This window comes from Anser cygnoides, chromosome 20 (genome assembly GCF_040182565.1).
Source record: "Anser cygnoides isolate HZ-2024a breed goose chromosome 20, Taihu_goose_T2T_genome, whole genome shotgun sequence".
Lineage (NCBI taxonomy): Eukaryota > Metazoa > Chordata > Aves > Anseriformes > Anatidae > Anser > Anser cygnoides.
Genome location: NC_089892.1, coordinates 995,001 through 1,022,694, shown reverse-complemented (window position 1 = coordinate 1,022,694; position 27,694 = coordinate 995,001). Strand labels below are relative to the sequence as shown.

The 27,694-nt window shown below is 45.8% G+C and overlaps 2 protein-coding genes and 1 long non-coding RNA gene across 11 annotated transcripts in view; 1 reads left to right on the top strand and 2 right to left on the bottom strand.

Annotated features, from left to right (window-relative positions):
- MAPKAP1 (MAPK associated protein 1) overlaps positions 1 to 13,240 on the bottom strand; it is a 105,780-nt gene extending 92,540 nt beyond the window's left edge. For 2 of the 3 annotated variants that reach the window (XM_013188797.3, XM_013188798.3), the window contains exons 1-2: positions 3,975 to 4,141; positions 3,246 to 3,569 (exon numbers count right to left, since the gene is read on the bottom strand). In XM_013188797.3, the coding sequence (XP_013044251.1) occupies positions 3,246 to 3,504 (259 nt within the window). In that variant the 5' untranslated portion in view covers positions 3,505 to 3,569; positions 3,975 to 4,141. Of the gene's footprint in view, positions 1 to 3,245; positions 3,570 to 3,974; positions 4,142 to 13,098 lie in introns of those variants that run through there. The other variant, XM_066980920.1, reaches the window with a different exon arrangement.
- A 152-nt stretch (positions 13,241 to 13,392) lies between these two features.
- Positions 13,393 to 27,694, top strand: part of PBX3 (PBX homeobox 3) — a 117,355-nt gene continuing 103,053 nt past the window's right edge. For 2 of the 7 annotated variants that reach the window (XM_066980925.1, XM_066980921.1), the window contains exons 1-3: positions 13,393 to 13,707; positions 13,982 to 15,290; positions 17,880 to 17,953. In XM_066980925.1, the coding sequence (XP_066837026.1) occupies positions 15,034 to 15,290; positions 17,880 to 17,953 (331 nt within the window). In that variant the 5' untranslated portion in view covers positions 13,393 to 13,707; positions 13,982 to 15,033. Of the gene's footprint in view, positions 13,708 to 13,732; positions 15,291 to 15,875; positions 15,965 to 16,913; positions 17,111 to 17,879; positions 17,954 to 27,694 lie in introns of those variants that run through there. The other 5 variants (XM_066980927.1, XM_066980924.1, XM_066980923.1 and 2 more) reach the window with 4 other exon arrangements.
- Positions 16,682 to 17,332, bottom strand: LOC125180728 (uncharacterized). The gene is made up of 2 exons (XR_010826107.1): positions 17,201 to 17,332; positions 16,682 to 17,090 (listed from the first exon to the last, which is right to left on the bottom strand). It is a non-coding gene; the product is annotated as an uncharacterized lncRNA (long non-coding RNA).

The window sequence follows — 27,694 nt, the reverse complement described above, 5'->3', positions numbered from 1 at the left end:
GGCCACCATCGGCAGCTCAGGAGCAGGACCTTGACCCACAGGGCAGCCCCTGGCCTCGGGCCGCCCGCCCAGCAGCCGGGTGCTGCGCCTCGGCCCGGGGCAGCGAGGGTCGCTCCCAGCCCTCGCCACAACAAACGGGGCAAAGCGCGGCCAGTCTTCACGAACCCAGTCCAGTTCTTCCATCTGCAGTCGCTGGTAAGTTATCGCTCACTGGGGGATTGTTTTAGAGCAACTCCAGACGAGATGGAATGATCAGTACCCACGTTACAAGTCTGAACTACTTAAGGTTCGTTCTCACAAGCACGTTAGCCTGAAAGCTTTCTACGTGAAATGTGCTCCCGACCACGCGTTGTCTCAGCTAGATAAGCCTTTGTTTCCAGTCACATGGAAGGGGAAAAACGCTTCTTTCCCCTACTCGTAACACCTTGCACAGACCCACCTCAGCTTTACCTTTTTTTTTTCTGGGTACGGCAGCGTCAAGGCAGTGAGGGGGTGGAGCAAGAGCCAAAAGACCCCTATGGCCCATCCAACTCCCGCAGAAAAGGAGGAAAAATGCAATGGCAGACAATGCCTGCCCTCTCCCAGAACACGATGTGCAATACCACGTGTCTCGCCCACTGTGCGTCCCGCTCAAGTCTTAGGGGATAACTTTGATACTGGGGTGCATATAAAATTAATTTCCAAATCGGCATATCTGCACAAGATCTACTTAATAACCAATACTTCTATAGCCTCTCAGATGTGCTGACTCTTCTGCAGTAACACGTTATTTCTATAATTTATCAAACAGATACAAGCTCGTAAGGTGCTTAATAATAAAAGGCAATGTACTTTACAATAGCTTTGCAAAAGAAGTTATACTCCATCCAAAAACAACAGTAAAAGACAAAATAAGTAAACAATTATATTTAGGACGGTATAAAAACCAGGAGAATAAGAGTTAACATGTTAAAAAAACATCTACCACTACTACCTGTTGATATACAAAATTCCACTATCTTTTGTTTCCACATGTAAAAACTTTTTTAACTGCTTTTCAGAGAACAAACATTCCTGCTCTTCCTAAATCTACTCGGGTAGTTACAGATTCCATAAAATAAAGAAACGTCCTTATGTTTACAGATTTTAGGAGCAAAAAAAATTGGAGATTTCACAGGTAGCGAGTTTTCACGCTTGAGACAGATAGACCCCTTTATGTATGAGACACAGTAAATATTCTAAAAACCACACACTTACAGAATGAGCATAACATTTATGTTTGATACTATTTTGGTTACAGAATAAGAGGTAAGGTTAATTTAAATGATTTCCCTTTAACACACTTAACAGCAGATCAATTTTTGTTCTGAATTATTCCAACTGGTTGTGTTTTTTTTCCACACCACTAAAACTCAGTTAATCCTAACACAAGAGCAGCCATTTTTCAATAGTAGTAGGATTATTAAAGGGCACTTTGCTATTATTCTTCATAAATAAAAGATGCTTTTAAATGGAGCTGAAAAATAGTTTATTAGCGAAAACTCAAAGTTACTCAATGTCTTTTATTTGTATCAGACAAAAAACACACTTTTAGATAAGATCTTTCTTTTTTGAAACAAACTTCACCAAACCTAGAAATGAATGTTATGTAGCATAACTTAAAAACATTTTCAAATAGTGACAGCACACATCACATTAGTTCCTGATTTCAGACAGTAAACAACTTGCTTATGGCAAGAAGCATGTAATATGTCCTTCACATATGACTATATATGTATCTTAATATACACGCTTTCTTCCATCAAGAGCTAAGTACTTGTTTACTGCAAAAAGCATTTACATTAAAAACAGTTAGCTTTCTATTTACTTTATTCTTCTTCCTTTATTTTTGAAAAGGGTTCAGTAGTGACCAGCCTGCATTTTTGTAGGCTTTTTTCCCCATTTTAAATCATCAGCTGATTGCCTTGATAATTGAATTATGTTCCTGGTTGTACCAGCACACATGACAGAACGTAAAAGACATTCCACATGAAAGAAGGCAAAAAAAATGGCTCCCCATTGGACTGAGCTTTTTTTACCTTTATTTTAGAATATGACACTAACTGAAAACTGAAACAGTTTCAAAACATAATTTAAATGGAGATTATTTCATCAGTCTACTTGGTGAAATAAAAAATAATAATCTTTGGAGCAATTCTGAAAATCTTTAATCTTTGCCTCTCCTTCCTTATAAACTGTAACATCAACTGAGCTAAACAAATCTTCATGGACAATGCTGGACAATCTGGCACATTAACCTTTCCGACATGCCTTTGAGTCAGATGCAGCTACATCTGCAGCTTATTTCCAAATGTAACTCGTGAGAACAAAAGATCAGTGCTCTGTCTTTTCTGCAACTTTTGACAAATACGTATTTGTAAAAGGTATTACTAGATATCTCAGACCATACATTTCACTTGTTAGGCAGAGCACAGATGTTTTTTCTGAGCTCTAGGTGGTGTTATAATACCTTCAGAGATAATTTGGAAAAATAGGATGTACTGTAACAGAAATAAAGAGATCAGTATTAACTACCCAATACCAACCATTTCATACATATTCAATAATGCAGAATTTTCGCACTTAGCATTATTTGGGTATAAGTAGAAATCTAAATATTCCTAACAACAAATGGGACCGTTTTCTTCCCATCAAGACAAACTGACCATATTTTGAAAAGGTGCACATCCTCCTTAAACTTACTAACTGGTAACTTAAATCCTAGCTCAAAGATTTTCTCAAATATAAGACTTCAAAAGACTAGATACAGACAAATCATTCACTTCACTGCCTCACAAACTTCATTCCTCTCTTTTATAACAAATAGATTTGATGCATCACTAGGTAGATTTTTCTCAGAAAAGAACGATCCTGTTCAAAAGTTAACACCCCTCCAGACATTAACAATAGAAATATCAAAGACTGTTCATGTACTTTGGATTTAGACTTGATGTCTTTACAAGTTAATTTTTTTTTTTTATATATAAAGCTGACTACCTCAATGTTCCTCTGTACATGATTAAGTAAAATAGCAATTAAAATTCAGTTGACAGCATACTAAAGTATCTGAATCATAACATGTCCTTTTACAAAAAGGGTCTCTACCTTACAAAAGGAAAACTTGAGCAGGTTTCTAGCTAGTCATGCTCTGATTTGCCCATGCATGTCATACCAACAGAAACTGAATTTAAAAGGCTAACATTGTTTTTGCAGCAAATATCACTTACCTGTGTTTGATCGTCTTCTAATTCCGAAGTCCCAGCTTGAGGTAATATCGACTGATTGGGAATATACATAGCCCTGAGTCTCACCGTTGCTTCCCTGTGTTTCTGAGCCACTGTCCCCATAGGTTGACGAGGGATTAAACTTCTCCAGGTCGACATCATGATCTATCAGGACCATTTCACACATCCCTGTGTCATCACTGGTCACGTGTGACTGCCGAATATGAGCAAGTATAATTGTTGGGTTGTCCAGGAAAGCCATTCTGTACACAGGACCACCACTTCACTGTACTACCTTCTCTCCATCTTGTTCCATGGACACCGTACCTAGAAATACAACAAACACAGCACTTAGGGAAACCCAAACAAATAAACAAAACAAAAAATCACAACCAAATACTGAATCAAGATGGTTCATATTCTGGATGCATAAAATCTTATCCAATTTTGTACAGTGAACTATTTTAATTCTGCTCCAGTTTGAGTTACACTGCTTGCTGAGATCCATTTAAAGAACGGTGGCTTTGGAGGACAGCTTGCAACCTGAATCCCAAGAGAACCAAACAAAGAGCTCCAGACAGCTCCCCTTGCTTTCCAAGGGATGGTTGCTATAAGGCGAAATATTCTAAGTACTACACATAGAAGGATGGAAAGAATGTACACAAAATAAACAGTTGCCCATTAAAAATAATAAATTTACAAAAACAGATAGGATTTTGAATTTCCTTTCACCTGTCGTAACGTTTGTTTTCCTTCTGCCTCTGCAACTCTTTGATTACCCGATTCTAGCCCCTTCAGAATTCAGATTTCCAGGAAAGACTTTAAACGTGAAGAGATTCGTATCTCAGGGCTGAATATTGAACATCTGCTGCTGCGCGGTGCTTCATATAGGACAACTGCTGTAATACAGAAAGAGCTCTGTGGTCACATACCAACATGCCTGAATTCCTGAACACTTCAGCAACAGCAGTTACCGCTTATCTAAAGTATTTCCTTCAGAGTACTCGAGAGGCCTTACAAAACAAAGTAGCAGGTAAAACCAACAAACAACCCCCCCACTCAAACAGCTGCCCCATTTTACTGTAGCTGAGGATTTACAGTTATTTAATCTAATTCAAGTCTGGGCTGCCTGGGATGGAGCAGCTGCCCGGCCCTCCCGTTTCCACCACCTCCACGGCCGGCACGAGCACTTGTGCAGCCGTGAGGCGGGCCAGGTCAGAGCAGGGCCTGCTGGCAGCTAAGCCGAAAGGCGAAGAAGGTCCTCGCTGCCAGGCTCATTTGTGAAGAGCTGCACGAGCAGCAGCACCGCGGGGCACAGGCGGCAGGAGAGCTGGGGTCCCCCGCCAGCAGCGGGGCTCAGGGCCTGAAGCAGGGGGGGGGCTGCTGGGGTTTGGACCTCAGCTCCTGGGGAGAAGCGAGCCCAGAAGTGAACTCCAGAAGCTCAGAATCACCACCGCGTTTCTAATCATTTGCGTATCTCTGAGCAAAAGTTTATGCCAGCTATAGAACTAAATGTGGTAATTTAGTATTTTAGACATAAAACCAAACAGAAAAACCCTATCGTTACTGTTTGCAAAACATCTGTCAGCAAAAGGAAAATAAAATTTAAATCCCATGAAGTAGTATCCCATGCAAATCTGGTAAAGGCAGCTGGCCTTTTCTTCGCGGATTTTAACAGAACAAAGTGAAAGAAAGCATGAGCCAGGCGTGTTCCAGGACCAGCAAACGCATTCATCATTTTCCCACAGGCTTCCAAGGCAAAAGGTATATATTCATATAAGGAGCCTCACTACGCAGCTTCTGCATTTAGTTGAAAATAAAAGTAATACTTTATTTGCGTATCCATTTAATCAGAGCTAAAGCTAAATTTTGAAGATATATTGCAAGATTACAAGCTGCAAATTCACCACCTCTGCTAGCGTCCTCCCCACCACCGAACAGCAGCACCCCGTAGTCAGAACATCCAGTAAGTAGAGAATTGGATCCTCCACCATTTTAGGTCTGCTTCCTCCCTCGGCCACAAATACTGCCATTTCTTTTCTGAGAGACTATTTCTCTTCCATTTAAAAACAAAAAAATGGAAGAACTCAGAAGTATTTTATTAAGCAACAGACCCAGCAGCAAGCAGGAACTCAATAATGGGATGGTGGAGAAATAAAGCTGACACGCAGCTCGTTATTAACAGGCCGCCCCCACCATCCGTCTCAGTAAGGTGCCACCAGCTCCGCGCACCGCGCCGGCACCCGCAGGGATGGCCGGGCCCACCCGGGCACGGCGCTGAGGGGGCCGCGCTCGGCGCCTGCCGCAGCTCTCCAGGGGCCGCGCCGAGCCCACGTCCTATTTTTTATTTTCTGACTATTTCTATCAGGGAAAGTAGGCCTGCCCTCCCTAAGGACCCCTCCTTGCCCTCAAAGCAAGGGGCCACGAGGCAAACATCCTCACCGCAGCGCGCGTGCCGGGGGCCCGCGAGCCGCGGGGGTGCGACCAGCGCCACGTGGCTGCAAGGGGACCAACACGACCAAGCGCGGACATTCCGAATGCTGTCTGAATATAATCACTTACACGCCGCTTATTAGGAAAAGGCCATGCTTACCTGCAAGCAGTAAGAACTTGTTTAAATAAGCAACTGCCTTCGGCTTCTAAAAGGTCTGCAAACTCCCAATCAAAAATTACTGCTGCCCCATCAATGTGTCATATAAATGTTGGCATGTTAATTGTGTATTTATAAGATTGTTAATGGTTAGTTAATTTACCTCCCACACTATTATTGTACTTGAAATGATTTAATGTCTGCTAAGGGAGTTAACAACATGTAACAGCAGATGCGAGATTTTTACCTTTATACTCTGTACCCCGACTTCATGCCATTAACAGTCCGTGTGCTCAATTACCCAAGCTTCTTTACAATTTTACACACGCAATCACTTTTCCCATAAACGTGAACAGTGAAGAACAGTCAGAAATTCTGTTTCAAAGTCTGAAGTTTAATACAACCACATTTTTCTCCCTCCTCTTAAGGAAATTTCAAAAGAATACATCTCAATAAAGTGACAACAACTGAAAATTCGATGAATATTTAACACCCCTCCAAAAAAAGAAAACTGACCTCAAAATTCAATTTAGATTTTTACGCCATACCTTAGTATTTGCTATCTACACAATTCTAAGTGGTTCCTCCTTTTGATAAAAGCAAAATTAGACAGCACAGATCCGGTCAGAGGAATGATGACAGTTAAAGAATTCAAAGAACCGAAGTTCAGTTTTGCAAACCTTTATATGAATACCTTTGTGCCTCTACGTCATCAATTCCAGCAAAATTACAGATATGAGATCAATTTTTGGAGCTGCTCAGATCTGCCAGCGTGCAGTCACTTCTGCGTTCCGTATACCCACACACCGCTACCACGCCTGCAGGCAGGAGCTGACTTACACAAGTCAGGGGCTTTCTGAGCACCACCAACTTACACATTCCTCAACCATAAACAAAAAGTAAATGTTCTTTTAATACTTGCAGTATATAAATATTCTACCACTATCAAATGAAATACTTCGCAGGCAGCTGCCAAGCGCACTCTGTGCAAAGACTAAAAGGGAAAGGAGCAACGTGAAACCTACGCAGCCTTAACGGTATTTATGTATGACATGATATACAGTTTAGTGCTCTGATGATATACGACTTATCAGCAAACACCTTCCGTGATTCATCACACGGGTGGACAGACCCAAACCGGCCCCTCACTTTGTTCTCGATCTTTATTATTCATCTGTCTCAGTCTCTACACGTTATCTAATCAACGCGCCGGATACGAACGCTCTCGCTCACCCCCTCTTTGGTCTCCTCGCGGTATTACTGGAGTGCCTCAGAGCCCATCAGGAGCACAGCCCCCTGTTAGTCTTGCGCAGTCAGGTAACGTCCTCCGCGATGTAAAACTGCACCATCACGAGGCTGAACGACTCGCCGGGTTTCACGGGGCCTTTGTAGACAATCAGGCAGCTAGATCGCAGCCTACTCATCTCACCGCAAGCATTCCCCTTCCAGTAACCCTCTGCTATATTTGCGGCACCCGTGGTCTCTCACAGAGAGGAGCACGGCTGTTACGCAGATCAACATTTTCACGGTACGGCGTGCAAGTGAAGCACAACCTTCTACAGACCTACCCCGCTCCCCGTGGGCGACACGCAGGTCCCGAACGGAGGGCATGCCGGCACACCCAGGTGAGCACACCCAGCGCCGGGGACCTCACAGCTCACAGGCAGGAACCGACCCCTAACCGAGCGCTGGGAACCACACGCGCACGTGCAGCTCAGCCCGGGACCTCCCGGGGACCACCCGCACGCCTGCCACTTCCCCACTGTCGCTCCCGAAGTTGCAAGCCAGCGTCACCCTTCCGTGACACGCTCCAACTGACCGAAGTACAAGAAATACTTTCCTCGCAGACAACTTAGACATTTACGCCCTTCGTAATTCAAAATCTATCACGGATGACGCATGAAATTTGCTCCTAGACCTCCACATAAGCTAGAATAACTGATAAAAATTGGAGAAAGCTGTAAGCAATTAAAAAATGTCCTGCTTCAGAACGAGCTACAACCTTGAAATTCTACCAATTTTAATGTGATAATTTTAAGACTCTTTTGGTTCAAATGGCTAAAAGCAGCTGTAAATTCTCCACAAGATTCTCCAGCCAATTCCTGCAAGGTTATTTCCCCTCTAAATTAAAAAAAAAAAACCTGAAATTTCTTATTCTACAAACCTGTAGCTCGTTTTCTTTTTTTCTTTTTTCATTTTTTTTTTTCAAGAGGAAAATGTGTTTAAATTGATGGTCCTCCTTGAGGAAGTAATAAACAATTACATGCTATTCAATCGAAACAAACATTCCAGACAAAGATGCAACTTCTGGAGGGTGCAACGTGGATCTAAAACCATCACTAGTGAACTCAAAACACAGCAGGCTGGAAGAATTATATAACATTACATGTCAGCGCCCAAGGGCTTCCACGTTCACTGAACTTAAACGCCTCTCTGACTGCAGGTCTTTAAAGTGATCTTAAAAACTAATGAAAAAATGCACAAATTAGAATAAAAATTGATTTCTTCCCCCACGTCCTACAAGCTGGAATAGGACGGTGTGAAATATACTTCAAAATTTATGATTCAGGTTATATGAAATAATTTCACAGTTAACTTCTGTCTGCAATTGCTGAAGAAATGGTTCTGGTTATCTACATTTGCAGCAGTACAAATAATCAGAACCCTTGAATGCCAGACAGACTCCTGTGCATGCAGGATAAAGGGAAGTGAAAAGCAATATATGAAAATTCAAGTTTACGTTTCAACAAAAGCTCAAGTGCATTTAAGAATGAATAATTATTTAGAGAAGCTGTCATTTATGCTTAGACCTATCAGTAAAAAGGAAATAATCATTTAAAGTCATTTCAAGAGGTGCTCTTTCACAAGTGAAGCCGGAATTTGAGAGTTATGATGAGAAACAATGCATTACACACAACTTTCAGCAAATTCTTTGTTAGTTTACAATCCTGTAAATCGATCTGGCATCGGATACGTATTTCTGTATGCGCGAACCACTTGGAACTTGGCTGTATTCTTGCTGTCACGCTAGGCAGGACGCACGGTACACCAAATTCAATATTTCAGTTACTGAGCTTTAGGGAAGGACGGAGAGAATATCGGAGTCTACATGGAAACAGTATACCCTTCTCCAGTTGTTTCCTGATCTTGTCAAATCTTCATTTAATTGCAAACAAGTTGATTCTCAGCTAACCTATGCTATATTGCATCAAGATTTTACGCAAATAAATAAGTATAAAAAGAGGCAGAGATTATAAATTAGGGCAGACAAATCCGTATCTAGACTCATGCCTGCAAAGAGCATTCTATCAATATAGTGAAATGCTAATCTCCTAATTAACAACCTAATTAGGTAATTATGGCTTTGCAGAGGGATGCCTAAATGAAATATGACAACATGGTCACCTCTTTATATGGCACCTGTGGGCCTTTTCAGCTGTCACTGCAAAGAGTGCAATATCAATTTGAACAGATGACAAAGTGTTGTCATTTTTCATTCTGATATTGTACTGAATGGTTTGGATAGAAACAGTTTAGAGAAGCGGCATCTTGCCTGTTTTTTTTTTTTCCTAATCTAAATATGTGCAAACACTTTGCTTAATTTTTAATGGCTATGATTATGCTTATTTTTCCATACTGGCTAGCAAGCATTCCCTGTCACACATTACATCTGCACCGTCAGACTGTAATGACCCCCCACGCTGGAATCACTAGGGCCTGTTTCCCCAGCCCGTGTTTGGGAGAATTTACTATCCAGAAAACATACAATTATTTGAATTCATTTTTAAGACTGTTGATTTTAAAATAACAAACCAAACCAGGATACCTTCGAAACAACAGATTGCAATTTCCTTTTTATTTCTATTCCTGATGAACACCCTGTCCAGAAATGGGGAGCAGCAGCCGCTGCCTGTGGGTCAGGGAGGCTGACTGCACGTCTGCTTGCGCAGAGAGCTGGAAGGAATGCTTTCAGCAACAGCACAGCACTTCCACATGAAACCACAGCTTATCACTCACTTGCCTAAAACACTAAAAGCCGATTTGTTAAGCTTTAATATTCCTAGGATGCATGTATATAACATCTACTTGCAAACAGAAGGCTGGAAGCACAGGCTCAAGCTGCTCATATACTACACTGCAGTTTCCATTCCGGCTCTTCGCATCATAGCATTCAGGAGCCTAAAAAACCAATGATCTTTCAAACGCTTTCACTGATACTATTTAACACGCATCCTGTACAAACGTCAGCCTTCAACAAAAAATGACCAAAATAGAAAGCTTCAACATTTTCCCCTTTTTTGGCCTGTATAATACTGGGAGACAGAAGGAGGCTTTCTAAGGCCGCCTCCAAGCCCTTCAGGCTGTTGTGAAGGGACGCAGCTCTGCCTGGATGTTCCTGAGCAAGGCTCGCTACCTGTGCCTCCACCACAAGCAGCGTGTGAGCACAGAGGGACGGCGCTGTTCGTGAGCCGCCCGTGTCCTGCTCGCAGAGCTGCTTAGTATAAAGCCTGCCTGCAGGTGCTGAAGCCAAACTTGTCCCAAAGGTGTTCCAAGCACAGGGAGGTCTGCAGCCTTACCAATCGTGCTCTGGGTCGACTCAGCGCAAAGACCGAAACCTGCTGCACCTACGGTCACCCCACAGGACCTTCAGAAGAGCCTCGGAGCCACAAACACGCCTGCCGCTCCCCGATGCTGACGTGCGGCTGGAGCCCGGCAGCTTCCCGACCGCACGACACCCACCTGCACTGCTCTGAGCCAATTCACCAGTCCGCTGTCAGAACTGCGCTGCTGCTACGCAACCGCACCGCCAGATTTTTCACTGGAGGTAGCATGTCCCCTCCGAGTATCCGACACAGGATTACGGGATTCTGCATCATTCACAGAACGACAATTCAGAGCTACACTCAGAGTTCCCATCTTAAAACAGGACTAGCAAAAAAAATATAACATATATATATATATATATATATATATCTCAGATGCTACCAACTGTATATTCATCTTCACTGGATAACTTATTTTTGTAGTTTAGTCTGAACTGGAATATTTTAATGCTTTTCAAACATAACATAACTCTTTCTTTCTGTAACGGTTCTCCAGACATAGATTTTCAACAAAACAATCACATTTCAGCCCCAGAAAACGTGACCCTAGATTACCAAGACATTACCTTAAAAGTATTTTATACGAAGTGTTCATTTTGTATACATCAACCCTAAGAGTACACCCAGAAAGGTAGACTCGAAATGTAGCCGGTAAAGCTAGCCACCAACACAACTTCCTGCAATGCACACACTTGATGGTAAACAGGGAGTGAAAGAGAGAGAAGAAAAGTAGTCTACTAGAACTTAATTCCAACAACTTTTAAGAACTCCACTTCCCTGCATGTATATTTAAGATTAAAAACAGTAATTCCTGGCACCTTTCCTCTACACCCCCAGTTTAGTTTAGCAATACTACTCTAATTCCCGTCTACAGTTGTTCTCATCTGAGGTAAAACTCGAATGACAAGTCAGTGTTTATTTTCTTCTTTCACATATTCTATAGTGTTTATTTGTTTAATGGAAGTATAAATCAAAAGAAGTTGAATGAAAAACAGCATTTTTTCACTTTGTTGCCACTCTACTTCTCGCTGCACAAACATTTTTATGGCATAAAAACGCAGTTTTGAACATGCATGATCATAATCTTATTTTTTCAGAGTGTAACAGACTGCAAGCTGCTTCTGACTTGCACACATGCTCATGAGCAAAACATCTGCTTAAAAAACTTCCACGACATCAAGCCTCTTTGGTACTCCATGTCAAATGTAACTGGACAGGTAAACACTGGTTCAGCCATCGATGAGTATCTCCCTTTTCTCTGGCTTTTAATTTTTGTCCTGACAAATTTTTGGTCTTTCTTCTTCACCACCAGACAAAGCGTAACATGTTTAAGAACCTTTGCTCTGCTTTCAGAGTACGCGATTTAGAGAGCACGTCTCAAGCAAAAAGGAAACGAGGCAGGGATTACGTTTGTGTTGTCTTGTACAAGAGACTTGCAGACAACGAACCGCTAGGTCTCACAGCTGGATAAAGCTTCTCAGCACACGCAGTGAACGTTAGAACGCATACTGGGATCTCTGTCACAAGTGCAGAACAGAAAGTCTTCATCTGGCCACTTCTGGCAAATGGAGAACTGCTGCTAGCAAGACAACAAACTCACCGCAAGGCGTATCTCAAACATAATGCAGTGTCACAACCACAAATTACCGCAGCACCAAACGATAACTGCTTGTAGTGCTGATGGCACTGCGGTAGCACTCTGTGCTACGAGGACCAGCACCGTTACCGTCTGCTTCTGCAGCCCTACACCGCAGCAGTGTTGGCCTGCCCCTTCCTGGGGCAGGCAGGCAGGGCCTGAAGGCAGCCTCAGCCCTGCCACCACCTTCCCAGCGGGTGACACTCGGTCCCCCGGGCAAAGGCAGCACGGAGCTGCCCGCGGGGAGCAGCTGGGCCTGCCCCGGGGCGCACGGCCTGCACCCTACTTACTTCTTGTCCTGCTCGTGAGCGTAAGCGGCCTTTTGCAGCTGTACGCGCTGGTCTACTTCTCACAGAACTCTGAAAGGCTGGGAGACCTGCGCTACAGACGGCACGGCGCGGGTCATGCCGCCAAGCTGCTTAAACTTCTGAAGCCTTTGTTGAGCAAGAGGAAAAGCTGCACAGTGAGCCGGCTGTCAGGTTTGTCATTCCTTGCAGCCGGGTGACACAGTTAGACGGAGCCCCTCCACTGCTCCTAACGCACCACCGGGGTTATTTCGGCACAGGTCCGCGCCTGGGCAGCGATCTCGACGTTTTAACCTAACCCAAAGAAGCGCCCGCGAGCAGCTCTGCTCTGAGCCTGATGCACCAGCAGAGCTTAACTGCGCAGCGGGCCTCTGCCCGCCAGCCCCGACACGCAGAGCGCGCAGCGATGCCCTCAGAAGGCCCCGGGTGGGCTCCGCCGCTGCCCGACCCGAGGCCGCCGCCCTGCCTCCGCCCTGCCTCCACCGCGGACGCCGGCGCCCCCCGGGCCCCCAGCGGCGCTCGGCCCGCGCCCGCAGCAACGCGCCGGGACCGCGAGCCCCGGCAGGGCCGGGCAGGGCAGGGCAGGGCAGGGCCGGCCCCCGCCCGCCGCGCTCCCGGCAGCGCCGCGCCCCCGGGGACCCGCCGCGGACCGTGGCTGGAGGCCACCGAGGCCGGGCGGCGCCGGGCACGCACCGCGCCCCCCGCTCTGCTCCGCACTTACGGGCCGGGCCGGGCCGGACCGGGCTGCGCCGCTCCGCGGGGCCGCGCCGGGCCGGGCACCGCCGCCTGCTCCCCGCGGCGGGCCGGGGCCGGGGCCGGGGCCGGGGCCGGGCCGGGCCGGGGACGCGGCGGCAGCGCAGAGCTGGGCCGCGCCGCGACCCGGAAGCGCCGCCCCCGGATGTGACGATGGCGGCGGCGGCTCCGCAGAGCGCGTGCGTGCGTCAGGGGCCGCGGTGGCGGCGCCCCCGGGCGCGGCGGGGACACGGGACGGGGCCGCCCCCGGCCCTCAGCCCCGGGCCCCGGGCCCCGGCCCTCAGCCCCCAGCCCCGGGCCCCGGCCCCGCGCGGAGCCGCCGCTGTGGCGCCGCAGGGCTGCGATGAAGGCCGGGCGCCGTGCGGCTGGAGGGGCCGGGCCCGCCCCCGAGGCAGGTGCTGCCGAGCGGCTCGGGCTGCCCCGTGTCGCGCCCGCATCCCCCAGGGAGGCGCGTGCTTAGGGACACGGAGCGGGAGCGGTCACAAACCAAGCACCGCCCCTGACACAGCTCCGTGAGGTCTTTTGTGAGGAAAGCCCCGGTAGTTCCCATGTTCAGCCGCGCTTACTGCAAATAGAGGTAACGCTTTCCCGACTGAGGGTGTACCAGTTTATTCCCAAACCCTCTACGTTTTGCTTGTTTGACCTGTCAACACTACAGGGTATTGATATCTGTATTATGATTTCTAAACCTTCCACATAGCACTTGATATACAAGCGTAAACGTGTTGCATTTAGACGAACAGAACTTGCAAACCCCTGTATTTAACCATTCTGGTATTGTTTGAAAACACAAGAAATGTTGGACTGGGTTAGCCCAGCGTTCCCTCTGACTCGTATTTTCTCTCCAGCAGACTACAGCAGATGCTGTTTTGGAGCGGGCAGATGAGCCTGGCCACTCTCGGCGGTCCGTGTGCTTCAAACTCGCAGACTGTCCAGGACTGGAGATGTTCACGAGTCCTTTTAGCACACGTTTTCCTTTTGTACCTGTCCATGGCCAGCTGGCCAGGCATTTCTGCAGTTGCTTTTTAAACTTGTCAACGCAGCCTGCCTCCACCATCTCCTGTGGCAATAACGAGACAACATTGGTTAGTTTCTCAGCAAACCATGACCTAGCAGTCTTTAAACAGCCGTACACTTTGACAAAAAACAAGCTTTAAAAAGGATGCTACAGGATGGCTGTGAAAAGAATTAGAATGCCACCAAAGGCTCTGCCGTGAAGACGTTTGTGTGATCCTGCGAAGGCCGGATAACAGAGCCTGGCATCAGTGGCCAACTGAAGGCAAGGAACTGAAACTGCTCTAGCAAATGACAGACAATAGGTAGCATAAGGCCATGACCAAGGGGAAAGCAGAGCACAGAGAGTCATTCTCCAGCCGTCACCTCATGCTGTAATTACCTGACTCAGCCTGATAAACTAGTAGAAAAAGTAACCCCGAAGATGAGCATTCCGATGATTTAGTGAAGCAAACTGGACCACCGTGGGGTGAGATCAGCACCGGAGCTGGCACAGGGGGAGCAAGGCAGCAGCGTCCTGTTCATTTCAGTGCCAGCTAGCCATTGGAATCGCTCAGCTGTTCTGTGAAACTTCGCCCTCAGTGGACAAATGCAAACGGGTTTGTGAAATATTCAAAATAATAATCATAAAAAAGATCTCTGGAGTAGCGCTTTTAATAAAGCTGGATGACACTAAGAACACATTTGTTTAGACCAGAAAATGCCACAGTAATCGAGATAGAAGATAATTAGAATTTGAGTAAATGCGCTAATCGCTTGGAGGAACGGTAAAAGCCTGGTTATGTTCCCCAGAAATAACCCGCGACGGCTAAACACAGCCCGCGTGAGACGTGGTTGAGCCCCAAGTCAAAGGGATGACATCCAGGTTACGGTCCTGAGTGAAGGTGCGATGACGGCGGTGTCAGCCGTGATTGAGAGAAGAGGCGAGCGGGAGCCGAGGGGAAGGATGAAGAGCTCCGGTGAGCCGCACGGAGCCGAGCTGTCAGCCACACGTCTGGGAACGTCAGCGAGACGCGGACGAGGCTTGAGTTTGGACAGGGCTCCTTGCAGCCGAACCCAAACCACCACGCACCCCCGGGACGGCCACCGGAGCTCGGCTCGCGCCGTGCCGCGCTGTGGGAGGCGAGAAGGGACCGCGCGGGGCAGGTGGGTGACAGCGGCGGGGCCGGGCCGAGAGCGGCTGCTGCGCGCTTCGCTTCGTGCTGTCACGGCCAGCGCCGGTCTGCGGGAGGACGGGCGGGCGGCGGGAGCCGGGCCTCGGGGAGCCTCGGGGGGCCTCGGCCTCGCCGCCCCCAGCGGCCCCCCCGGCCCGGCACGGCCCGGCGGCCTCGGGCCCCTCGGCGGGCGCCGAGGCCTCGGCCGCGCGTTCCCATAGCAACGGGGGCGGGGCCGGAGCGGCGCTCGGCCCGGGCACGTGACCGTTCGAACGGCCCAATCGCAAGTTTCTCGGCCGGGGGGGCGGGACCTCGCGGGGGCGGGCTGCTCGGGCCCCGCCCCGCCCGCTCTGAGTGGCCGCGGCCGCCGCCGGCGCCCGCCCCCGCGCGCTCCGATTGGCCGCCGGGCCCGCCGCTCCCGCCCCGCCCCGCCCCCCGGGGAGCGCCGCCGCGGCCCGGCCCGGCGGGAGCCGCGACCCCGCGGAGCCGCAGCCGGAGCCGGAGCCGGGCACGGCGGCGGCGGCCACGCCCGGCGGGGCGGGGCGGGGCGGGGCGGGGCGGGGCGGGCGGCGGGCGGCGGGCAGGGGCGGGGCGGGGGCGGGGCGCGGCGGGCCCACGTCCCTGCCGGCGGCCGCGGCGCTGCTCACAGGGTGACACGTCTGCGGGGTGAGTGAGTGGCGTTGGCAGGCTGTCAATCCCTCACGGAGCGGCCATCAAACACCATAAAACACACACCGGCACCGCGCCGCCGGCCCCATAAATCCCGGCCGGCTGGTATTTTTGCACATTGCTTTGCAGAGAGTGTGTAATTAATTTTTTTACAGTTCTTTCCCCTTTATTTCCGCTCTTTTCTTTGCGCGAGTCCAAACTTTTGATCGCTGCTGTTTCCCCCCGTTGCACAGACTTGGGACCATTTGTTATTTTTGGGGGGAGGGCAATTAATTTTTTTTCCCTCTGTGATTGTGTTTTCCTGGCTTTTTTTTATGTTGCAATTTGGGGGTGGGGGTGCTCGCTCGGTTTGTTGTGGTTTTTGCTGTTTGCCACCCTCCTAACTTCTTCGGGATTTGCAAGCAAGTTTTTTGATTTTGTGTTTTTTGTGTTTTTTTTTTTTTCTTTTTTCATCTTTTTGCAAAGAAGATTTTTGGACAAGTGGGGAAAGACATAAAAAGCAACAATAAAAATAAAAAGGGGAAAAAAAAAAAGCTTTGGAGGAAGATTGTACCAAGGAAAGAAAACTGCAAAGAAACCTTATCAAGTCATTTATCCCAGCCACAGATATGATGATGATGAAAGAAGACTGTAACTAAAGAAGAGAGTGATTTACTGCGCTGGAAAGGAGAAGAGAGTGGAATAAACTGCTGAGACCCGGTCCAAACACAGATACTGATTTTTTGTTGTTGTTGTCGATCTGGTTTTTGCCTTTTTATTTATTTCTCTTTTCGCGCGCGTGTGTGCGAGGACAGAGCGAGGAGTCAGGAACTGAGACTGACTTCGGGAGCCGGAGACCTATTCGCCTTTTCCTCCCGCAGCCCCCGCTCCGCTCCCCGCCGGCGGCGCAGCCCGCTCGCCCGCCGCTCCGCCCGGCAGCATCGATCGGGCTGCGGCGGAGGCCGGCATGGACGAGCAGTCCAGGATGCTGCAGACTCTGGCCGGCGTGAACCTGGCCGGCCACTCGGTGCAGGGGGGCATGGCTCTGCCTCCTCCCCACGGACACGAAGGGGCAGACGGCGACGGCAGGAAGCAGGACATCGGGGACATCCTCCATCAGATCATGACCATCACTGACCAAAGCCTGGATGAGGCACAAGCAAAGTTGGTTTCGTCTAATTAAACCTTGTCTTGTTGTGTGTGTGGGTTTTGTTCCTCTCCTCCCCGCTCCTCCGCGGAGAGCCGGCGTCTCACCGGCAGAGCAACTCCCGAGCGCTGTAGCAGAGATCGCAAGCAGCCGAGGCCGAACCAGAGTCGCTGTTTAATGATTTTTGTTGTTGTTGTTCCGATAAAATAAATAGAGACCCGCGCGGTGCTGGGGCCGCGTGCCGCGCCGCCCGGCTCGGCTGCAGCCCGGCGCTGTCGGGGCGCCTCAGCCCGGCTCGGCCGCGGTCCCCGTCCCCGTCCCGGTCCCGGTCCCGGTCCCCGCGGCTCCGCCGGGCCCCGTAACTTTGTGGCCCGGCCGCCCCCTGCCCCGGGCGGCGGCAGACGAGCGGCAAAGCCGCCGGCAGGTCGGTGCCGGGGAAGCCCGCGCCGCCCCAGCCGCAGCCCTACCGAACAAAGGCCGCCGGCGCCCAAGTTGCCCCCGTCCCCCATAAATCAGCCGCCGGCCGCGGCCCCGCGCTGATTTACGCTGCCCGCAGGTGAGCCGCGGGGCCCCGCGCCGCCCGGGCCCGCTGTCACGGCGCCGGCCGCGGTGATGGATGGCGGCGGCGGCGGCGCGGCGGCCCGGGGCCCCGGCGCGGCTCGGCGCGGCTCGGCCCGGCCCGGCCCCGCGGCGCGGCCTCCCCCGGCCCGGAGCGGCGGCCCCTCGGCCTGGCGCGGCGGCGGGCGCCATGTTCGGCCGCTAACGGCTCTCTGTGCTCTCTTGCAGGAAGCACGCGCTCAACTGCCACAGGATGAAGCCCGCGCTCTTCAGCGTCCTCTGCGAGATCAAGGAGAAAACAGGTAAGGGGCGCCGCAGCCATCTTGGGCCGCCGCCGGCTCCGCCGCGGGAGCGCCCGGCCCGGCCCGGCCCGGCCCCGCGCGGCGCGGAGCGGAGCGGGGCGGAGGGGCCCCGGCCCCTGCCCGCGGCTCTCCCCGGGCCGGGCCGCTCCGTGCCGGGCCGCTCCGTGCCGGGCCCGCCCGCGGAGCCGTGGCCGGCGCTGCCCCAGGTGCGGCGGGGCCGCAAAGTTTGCGAGCGGGTGCGGCGGTCACGGTCGGGCAGGGCGCGCCGCGCTGCCGGGGAGAAAGGACGGGAACAAACCAAACCAAAAAGAACCCAAAGTAAAAGCCCGGCAGCGGAGCGCGGGAGCACGGGAAGTGCGCTGCTAGGAAGAAGCTAAAGAATGAGAAAGTGACGGACGCTTTGACCCCAAATTTCTGTAGAGTGCAGCAAAGCTTTAGTTGTTCTCCGGCGATGACACTTTAAATGTCAAAAATCTTACTCTCAAGTGTACAAAAATATAGCATTTTTTTCTGTGCTACATTATTGAGACAGTAATAAATGCTGTACTTTTTCTTAAAGGCATTTTAAATTTTTCTTTTTTGCAAATTTTTGACATCACTGAATTTACAGATAAATTTCTTTTTTGAAGAAGACGATTTTGAAAAGTACTCTGCTTTGCATTATGAGAATAAAAACCTTTTTTTTTTTCCTGATCTGGCTTTAAAAATAAAAATATGCATTGGCTTGCGTTTTTAGCTGTACTTGATATTCAAACACACACAGTCCCCGTAATTGCAAGCTGAACAAATAGGGTTATGTAGACAAAACCTACAAATGTGAAATCGTGCAGTTACCAACTGAGAAGCCCAGAAGTGCGCAGTACTCAGTAAATTATGGTGCTTTATGTCCAAGGGCTTCTTTGCTACCGGGGATCCACTTCAGTTTCTGCTGACAGCTAAGCACTAGGGTATTGACTGTGTTGTGAATATTAAGATTGATTCTGCTTTATATTGCATTATATTACCAGGGATAAGGGGAATGATCCCCCCTTCTTCCCTCCCTCCCCGCGTGCCTGTGTTTTGCCTCGATCAGTTCACAGTCCCTTTCTGTCCTTCTTGGTTTGTGTTTGTTTTCTGTCTTTCTCTAAACTTTCTGCCTGTCCTGCTCCAGAGCTAACCAAGCAACCTGCCCTTGATGTTCAGACATTTTGCAGCAGGCAAATTTCAATTAAGAAGGCAGGCGTAGGTCCTGCGATCACGTTATTTGCACAGGGCTTAGCCTCGCTGTTTTGAAAGGAAAGTATAGTCAGCCACATGTCAGAGGTGAGTTAAGAAAAAAAAAAACAAGTCTTTTCAGAAGCGGGGATTACTGGCAGAGGGGGCTTTGGTGAGGCCACTGCTGTTGCAGAAGCGAGAGGGAACCTGACAGGAGATTTTGGGATTTGAAATGTTTTTGGGTGTTTCGGTGAAATGTGCGAGTTGAGAAAAATCCTGCCTTTGTGCTCCAAGTAGTCGAGCCAAGTTTGCAAGTTATCTCTTTGGTAAAATAGCTGAGAACCAACAAAGAGCGAAGACGTCTGTCTGCCCAAAGGCAGGATCCTGCCAGCCCCAGCAGCACAGGAGAGACAGGATTAATGCACCGAGTGATTGATGGAGATGAATCCACACCCCCACCAAAAACTGTTCCCGCAGGGGGACGTTCACTCAGGGTCTCCCAGTTGAGTTGAAATGTCTGTACAGACTTCAGTCAGTGTGCTACAGCAAAGATAACGTGAAGATAAATTCTAGCTTATTTTCTATAAACTGTTTTCGTAGGAAACAGCTCGAACAGTTCTGAACTGGAAGGGTAAACAGTCCGAGATGCAATTAAAGCAGAAGCTCTCCCTTCCCCCCCCCATTGCTCTGCATTGTCTTGTGGTCCAAGTACTTAAATCTGGCTGCAGCTGGCTCATGCTCTGGAATTTGATTCTTTTTAATCAGAACCAAAGTTTACCTTGGTGCTGGCAGTGGGAATTACTGTGATGGCTTTCCCGCTACCTTCTGTGAGGAGGAAGAGAGGTGAGAAGGGAGACTGGAGCCTATACGTGAAGTGCAATTGCAGTCATGTCTATTCTGAAATAAGTAATGCAATATTTAAGTCATTTTTATATTGAATTATGTATTTTTTTTATATTTTAGTAGTTTTCAGTACAGTCAGCAAGACCGGTAGCGAGACAATACGTGGAGGAATCCCCAGTTTAGGTAGAGCAACTCTGTCACTTTCCGGCAAGGGTTAATGAATGCATCACATTTTTCGAAGCCTTTCTCTCTGTCGCACTTAGGGTTAGGAGCTCACGAGTTTTTTTGCGTGAGATATTTACCATGTATAAAGCAAATCACTGAGCTTACTGAATTTAGCCTGACATTTCTTTCTTAACGTTTTAACATTTAAAAAAGTGCTGCATAATGCATTTAAGAGCCTTGCAGATATTAATAGATACGTGCATTCTTAGAGGCAACCACAAGGTAGCATGGTTTTCATAAAGAAACTAACTGCCACTTATTTCTTTAATTAGTTCAAGGAAAAATGATACCCAAAGTTCTACTGAAGCCCCTCTAATAAAATACGAAGATATGCAAGTGAGAGTCTGTTGGCTCTATTTTGTTATATTTTACCTGCTCTCTGAGGTGTCGCTTGGAAGTCTTAAAGTTACCTTCCTAAGGCGCACTCACATCTGTTGCATTCCTGCGTATCAGTCTGCCTTGTGCGCCTACCAGGAGGAATCTAAAACTGATCCGTGCCTTTTTTTTTTTTTTTTTAATAATCTCTCTTATTTACGGACTAAAAATCCTTCAGATTTGTAATCTGATTAACTCTACATTAGTACGTTGCTATACCTGAGGTACTGGTTTTTCTCATGGAGATAGAAATGAAAATATATTAATTCTTATAGTCTTAAAATGGTTAGGGAATTGCAATTATTTCCCAGTGGAATGACATATTATTACATCCTAGACTGTGTTGATAGATGATTTGTTTTGTCTTTAAGAATCATTGATACGGATAGGCACACGCACTTATAAAAATGTATGAATGCGTGTGCATATATGCACACACGTATGCATGTATTTATTTATTTATTTATATGGGTCCAACAGAAACAATGATAGCTGCCAACCAAACCCTAATTTACTGTCACCACAAACCCTAAATAGCATTCATTTACTAGTAAAGCCTAATGGCATACATGATGGTTTGCCAGATTTGTGGCCTTTGTGAGGCTTATAAGCAGGACTGACTTGGGAAGATCATAAAACTTAATGAACTTCTCGACTGCAGGAGGTGTCCGCAGGGGAAGAGAAAGGCCTGCTTGGCTGGTTGGGCTGGTTGAACTATTTTTTATGTCTAAAGAGAGAGGAGGAAAATGTTCATTAAAAATGTTCTCCCCTCTTGCAGAGTTTTGGTTTAAAGAATGAAAAAAGAAATAGAAAGGCCAGACAAATAGTGAAGTTAACCATGAGGTTAATTTTTTGCGGTTTCCCATGTAAACGAAAACCTTTACTTATTGCTACGACTGCAAATAACCATACAGTGCAATTCTGATGTCTGAAGGGCTGTATCATGCCCTTACGTGTTGCAAAGCTCCTTACTGATGAAAATGGCCCAACTCTTTTAGGAACGCCCCTTGTCGATATGCTGCAAAATCTGTAAACTGCCTGTTAGGTAACTCCTTGGAGAAAGACTTGCTTTTTGCCTTGTCTTCTACAAGAATTTGAAAATATTAACCCTTTTTTTCCACTGTTGTTATTTAAAAGTAGTACCACAGGATTGTTCCCTTACATAAATTCCAACTTTTCACTGTTTATAAACTATTATTTAGTGCCATCAACTTCAAATAATTTGTGATAACATGGAATCCTAACAGGGCGATCTGAACATTAAAGGATTCTAAGGGAACAATGAAATAGCACCGATAGCATACATATATGTGTGTGTGTGTGTGTGTATGGTAGCTATTTTCAAAATATCAACAATGATGTTATTGTTATTCAGTTTAGCTATTTAAAATATTTATGTGCTGTCCTGGTGTTTTTTTCAAGGTACTAAATACATATTTCTTATGTACCCTGACTACATAAGGTAGTAATCACTGTGTATTTATGTGCGTACATCTTTTCTTCAGCTTAAATTATTTAGCTTTTGTTTCCTTTCTCATGCTTCAGTGTCCAAATTTTTTCATTGAATCATTGGTTATACTTTTTTTTTTTTTTTTAATTGTCAGCAAATGTATTACAAATGATGACGTGCAGTAGTGTGCTAGGTCATTTACACTGTCCTTATGGCAATGGCACTGCTTTTCTTTGTAAATATCCTACTAGTAAAAATAAATTGGATAAAGTATCTTGTTTGTCATTTGGTCGTCTGGTTCAAACACATTCACAAAATTCTCTCTCTTCGGTGGATTTCCAGCAGGATACTTCTCTGGATAAGAACACAGGCGGTTGTGGTGATAATTTTCATTAGAAAAAATGTGATACTTTGTCTTGCAGAACCTGTAACTACATAGTATCTTTAGACCATAACATTGTTAGTGCTCCTTGCTATATTTAAATAACAATCTTTGCCTTGATTACCAGGATCTGTGTTTCCACATCTTTTTTTTTTTTTTTTTTCTTCCCCTTGCGTAAAGGATAAATTTGGACCTACTTGTCAATACTAATTTAAGTAAGAGCAGGGATTTATTTTATTTTATTTTATAGTTATTTTTCATCTCCTTCATTTTATTTTTGAATTTGATACATTTGCTTGTTTATCTGAAAACAGTAAATTATGTGAGTTACTGTGTGGTTTATTTTAGGATGCTTGCTGTAAGTTAAGGAATTTTTGCATTCAGAGATAAATTATAATAATAGCATATAGTGAATGCAAGAGTCCCTTTTTACAGGATTTAGCCCATTTATCAAGCTCTATTCCTACAGCTTTCAATGAAAAAGTTGTACGATATGGATATTATGCTGTCTTTTTTCAATTTAAATATTGATTTGTGTGAAACATTAATATAATGATATTTGCAGTCTACCGTAGACAAATATAAGCAGAATTAGACATACTAAATTGTTACAAATGTAATACAATATTTAAATGCATATGAAGACTATATTAATAATTATGTGGTAGAGAAAGAGAGTCCAGTTTGTATCTGTTCTCAATTTTAAGACTGTTTTACAGTTCCTTGCACATCATATGTATGATGGTTTGATGAATATTTTGATGAATAATAAGAATGAATACTAAAGCTGTGTACTAATCAGTCAAAATCGGTGGAGAGCTGAGTGTTTTCCTTTTCTTGTATCATTGGTAGAATTAGATGTAGCTGTTTGTATTCCCTGAATTGACACCCTGAGAAGAATGCTTTGTTTGTTTTCTCAGCAGTCATGTTTAATGCTATTCGCTTATCAAGGTGATCAGCATGGTTCAGATAACACATGCCTGACACAGCCTGCCTTTTTTCACCATCATGTTGACCTTTTGTCACATTTGCTTTTCTCTGGTAGGCAATTCATGTCTTTAAGTATGAACGGAGTAAATAATTCACATCAATATTTAATATAAATTATTAAAGTTTCTGTCAGCTCTTATAGTTCATGCTTTTATAAAGTTAGAGTAGTTCATCAGCCAAACAGATGAATTGTGCTTCTCAGCTGGACATTAGAGCTCTTCCATAATGCTGTCTTTACAGTGGAAGTAAACAGGGAATTAAATATGAAAGGAAATGAAGCCTGGTACTTGAATGGTATATATTTTTCAATAATGCACATTCTTTAGAAAGGCTCAAAGTACTAGATAAATATCTATCGTTATTTATTTCGTTACTCTCATACTTCATTTTGCCTTCATGTTGCAAACAGAATCGTAGAAAGCCCCACTGACCCCGGCATTTTCTTCTACTCTTTGTTATTAGCCTTCCGCCTGCGCTCCCGCTCCCTTCTTGGGTTAGGTTGGGTGTACTAGCGTGGTTTTTTTCCCTAATGTTCTTTTTCTGTTTTTAAAGATTGATGGGGAGCACCAAGATGACGAAGTCTGAGGTTTTTTTTAGTCCTTGTTTATAAACTACAGTTTATATTTTGCAAACAAAATGACCTGTGATTGAAAATAGATTCTGAAAATATTTTCTAAAGAAAAATGGTCCGATATCTCATGGTAACAGCTATGATGTATTAATTGCTTCAGGAAGTGGGTAAAAATACCTCGTTTTGCCTAAGAGAATACAGTAAAAATCACTATGCATTTATTTTAATTTTGTACTATTTTAGGTATTTTACTTGGAATTCTTTTGTTTGGGATCAGTTCAGTACATGTTGCACAGTCATACGGGCTGTAACAGTATCTATGAATCACTGGGTACCACGCGTCCTGCAGATCAATCACTTGGAAAGGGGGTGGTTTTGTATCATGTGTTTACAGGTCAAAACCTTTTGCTATACTTAAGTCATGCATCAACATTTAAAGCTAATCTCTTATTCCTCATTGTCCAGCAGGTGGCTTTTTCATATATTATTTAATTTTTGATTACAAGTGGAAATGGAATTTAATAATATTATCTTGATTACATTTTTTTTTTTAAACGAACAAATTTTCAGTATATCCTGGTACATATGATAGAGCAAATGAAAGCTTCTTGAGATCTTGAAGTATACAGTCTAAATTAAGATTCTAAACAGGCATTACAGATGCTGGTAACTTTGGCAATTATCATTTTGTTTGGTGAACAGTAGTAAAACAGTGTGCGGTAAAAGTGTTTAGAGAGAGAGGATAAATAAATTGAACAGTTTTGCAATGCAAAGTGGTTTGTGGTGTTTTTGAGGATTTCTTGGCTCTTGCTTAACTGCTATTGTGAAGCCTGGAGCAGATTTTCCCATTGCTAATGCCCTAGAAGTATTAATTCACTTTGATATGCTAATTAGAGGGCATTATGCAAGAAATGAGATTAAGTGGCAGCATGAAGCCATTTGCCTGTCAGTAAATTGAGAGCTTTAGCATCAGGAGGAGCTTTGTTTTTTCTGAGTTTCTCTTGGTTTTGCATATAAATAAAATTGATTGAAAGGTCTAGAGAAGCTTCTAGAACATTGGTGGTTCTTTTTCTCCTTCTATGATTATTTAAACTTCATGTTAAAGGCTTTCTCTGAATATTAATTGATCTAATGGGAGATACTGAACATGAAGAATTTCATTGTATTCTCAGTTACTGTATCTTAACAAAAGGAAAGTATTAGAATTCTTTGTGTCATCTGATTTTTGTGGTATTATTTTAGATATATCTTACAGCGCTGCATTATAACCTCTTTGACTGCACACTGTTACTGTGCTGAAAACTATACCTGCATGGAGGTATTTCTGCCAGTTCTGCTGGTTTTGAGATTTGTATAACGAGGGCCTGAACAGCTGAAGTCAAATGGTCGGCTTGGATTCCTGGGCAATCAGGCCTTGAACATTTATCATCCCTGCTCCGTTACAGGATTTCCCATGATTTCTTATGTAAATCACACGTATATTTTCCTTCATTTAGGAAGGAAGGGGTTGTAATATTGACCATAGATTTTATTCAACTGCCAGAAACTGTGTTAAAATAACATTAAGGGATTGACTTACAGCCATAAGAGCGAGGAAATTTGGAGTTAATAGTTAAACTCTGCCCTTAACTCAACTCATTGAACCTATTTATTAGGGCATATATGATACGTAAGATCACTGTGCTGAGACCTCTGCAGTATTAGGATGCTCCAGGATGACTCGATGAGAGTTTCTGATTTAGTTCAAATTTTCCTTTTTTGTGTGTGCGTGTGTTTTTTGTTCAGCCTTGGAATTTCTTTACTACAGTTTTCTGGTTAGTTTGCCTTTTTTTTTTTTTTTTTATACTGTTTAAAAATATCAGAGAAGTAATTCTGAAAATTGAACAGAAACTTATCGGAAAATAAAAACCAGACCAAACCGAACAAAGCCTCTCTAGTCCTCTTTGCCTGAGTGCTTGCAGAATGTTTGTGTGCTCGCGTGCCCATCTCCTCCACAGATCATTGTCGCAAAGTCAATCAGGGGAGTAGTGCTAGAGTGACAGTGCTTGTTATGAGCCCCAATAGTTATTTAAAAGAAAGGAAAAAGGATAAAAAAATGCCCCAGAGCTCTGTGCGGGGGCTGTTCGTACTAGCTGCACATGGTCTCCCTGATCCTGGCAGCTGAAGTCTATCACTGTTGGGAAATTTTTAACGTGAACCACATAAGACACAAACCACAGCAGTTTCTCCAGAGCCACAGGGGTTTTCGCGTCGCTGCAGTGCAACTGGCGTGCGTGCCCGCCGCGGGCCTCTGCCTGACACCGCTGCCATCAGCGGCCAGGGCAGCGAGCGGCTCTCTGCCGGGGCGCCCTGCTCGTCCTCCACGGGCGCCTCGTGGCCAGCCTGTGGACCTGGCGGGTTTCAGTCCCCGGGAGCTCCTGAGCCAGTTGGCCCAAAGAATCTGGTCAGGACTTCATCACCCAAAAACTGAAAGTTAGGAACCATTTTGATGCCGGGAAGAGCAAAACAGTGCCTTTTCAGGCACAAAGTCAGTTTTTCTCTCAGCAAGCAGAGGAGAGCATCACCCGTCTCCAGTTGTTTATTTTGAGTTTGAAATTTTTGAGGAAAAGAACTAAATAATTAAAACATTTGGGGGCCAACCTTAACTTTCTCGGTACTGATACACCCCCAATGGCGTTAATTCTGGTGGAGAGGGTACCTGGAGGGAAAAGCCTGGGATTTCTGGTTTGAATCCTGGTGCTACTGTTGACTTGAGAAGAAAATTTTCTCCTCTCAACTGAGTGAGGAGAGATGCAGTTACCTGAGCAGGAGCAAACGCAGGCCTTGCCGGCCATCTCACTGAAGTTCATTGAGAAGCACTCAAATTTTACCTTCTTTGTCTCACTTCTGTCTGTAGAATGAGAATATTATCTATCAGAAATTTCTGTGAGTTTGTGTTAAACTGGCGTTACATGCTGAAAATTTTATCAAGTATTGAGTATAATTAAAATTGCAATATAAGAATATAATCTTTAAGAACTATTTGCAGTGTCCGCTTTATATTCAAATTAACGGTGCGCCTAAGTGAGGTCTTACCTCCTGCAGATGAACAGATTAGACTTTGCTTAGACTTCTGGCTTTCTTTGCTTTAATTAGCAATGTTTGCATTTTTAATCCATGGTTAGACCTCTAGCAAAAGGCTATCAGGGTTTTCTGACTGTAGTTACTTTGTTTAGTACAGCGGACCATTTGCTCACTGTAGATGGGGATCACTGTTTTTCTTTAGTGATAACTTCGCAGACGCAATTACCCACTTGAAAGGGTATTTAAAGCGCTGCTTTCATATATTTGTTGATTAAAGAAGGAAGTGTGCTTTTAGCGAACATTTGTAATTACACAACACCAAAATGTTTGCTTATTTCTTTTATGTGAGATCCTGGTTGCATGATTAACTGTTGCTAGTAAAACAAGTTACAGTCGATTGTGCAATGATTCTTATTTGACTTCAAGGATGTATTTATTACCATTTTTGAACAAATTATACTAACATGAAAAGTTGTGGAAATGATTGTGCACTAGATAAGGTGATACATTACAGGAGTGGTTGGGTTTATGGAGCTTTATGCCGAGGTTTTCTCAGAAATTATAGCACAGTCCTGTCACTATAAAACCTGGTGATACAGTTGGTAATAACATGCAGTGGAGGTATTTTTAGGTTTTCACTTGTTATTC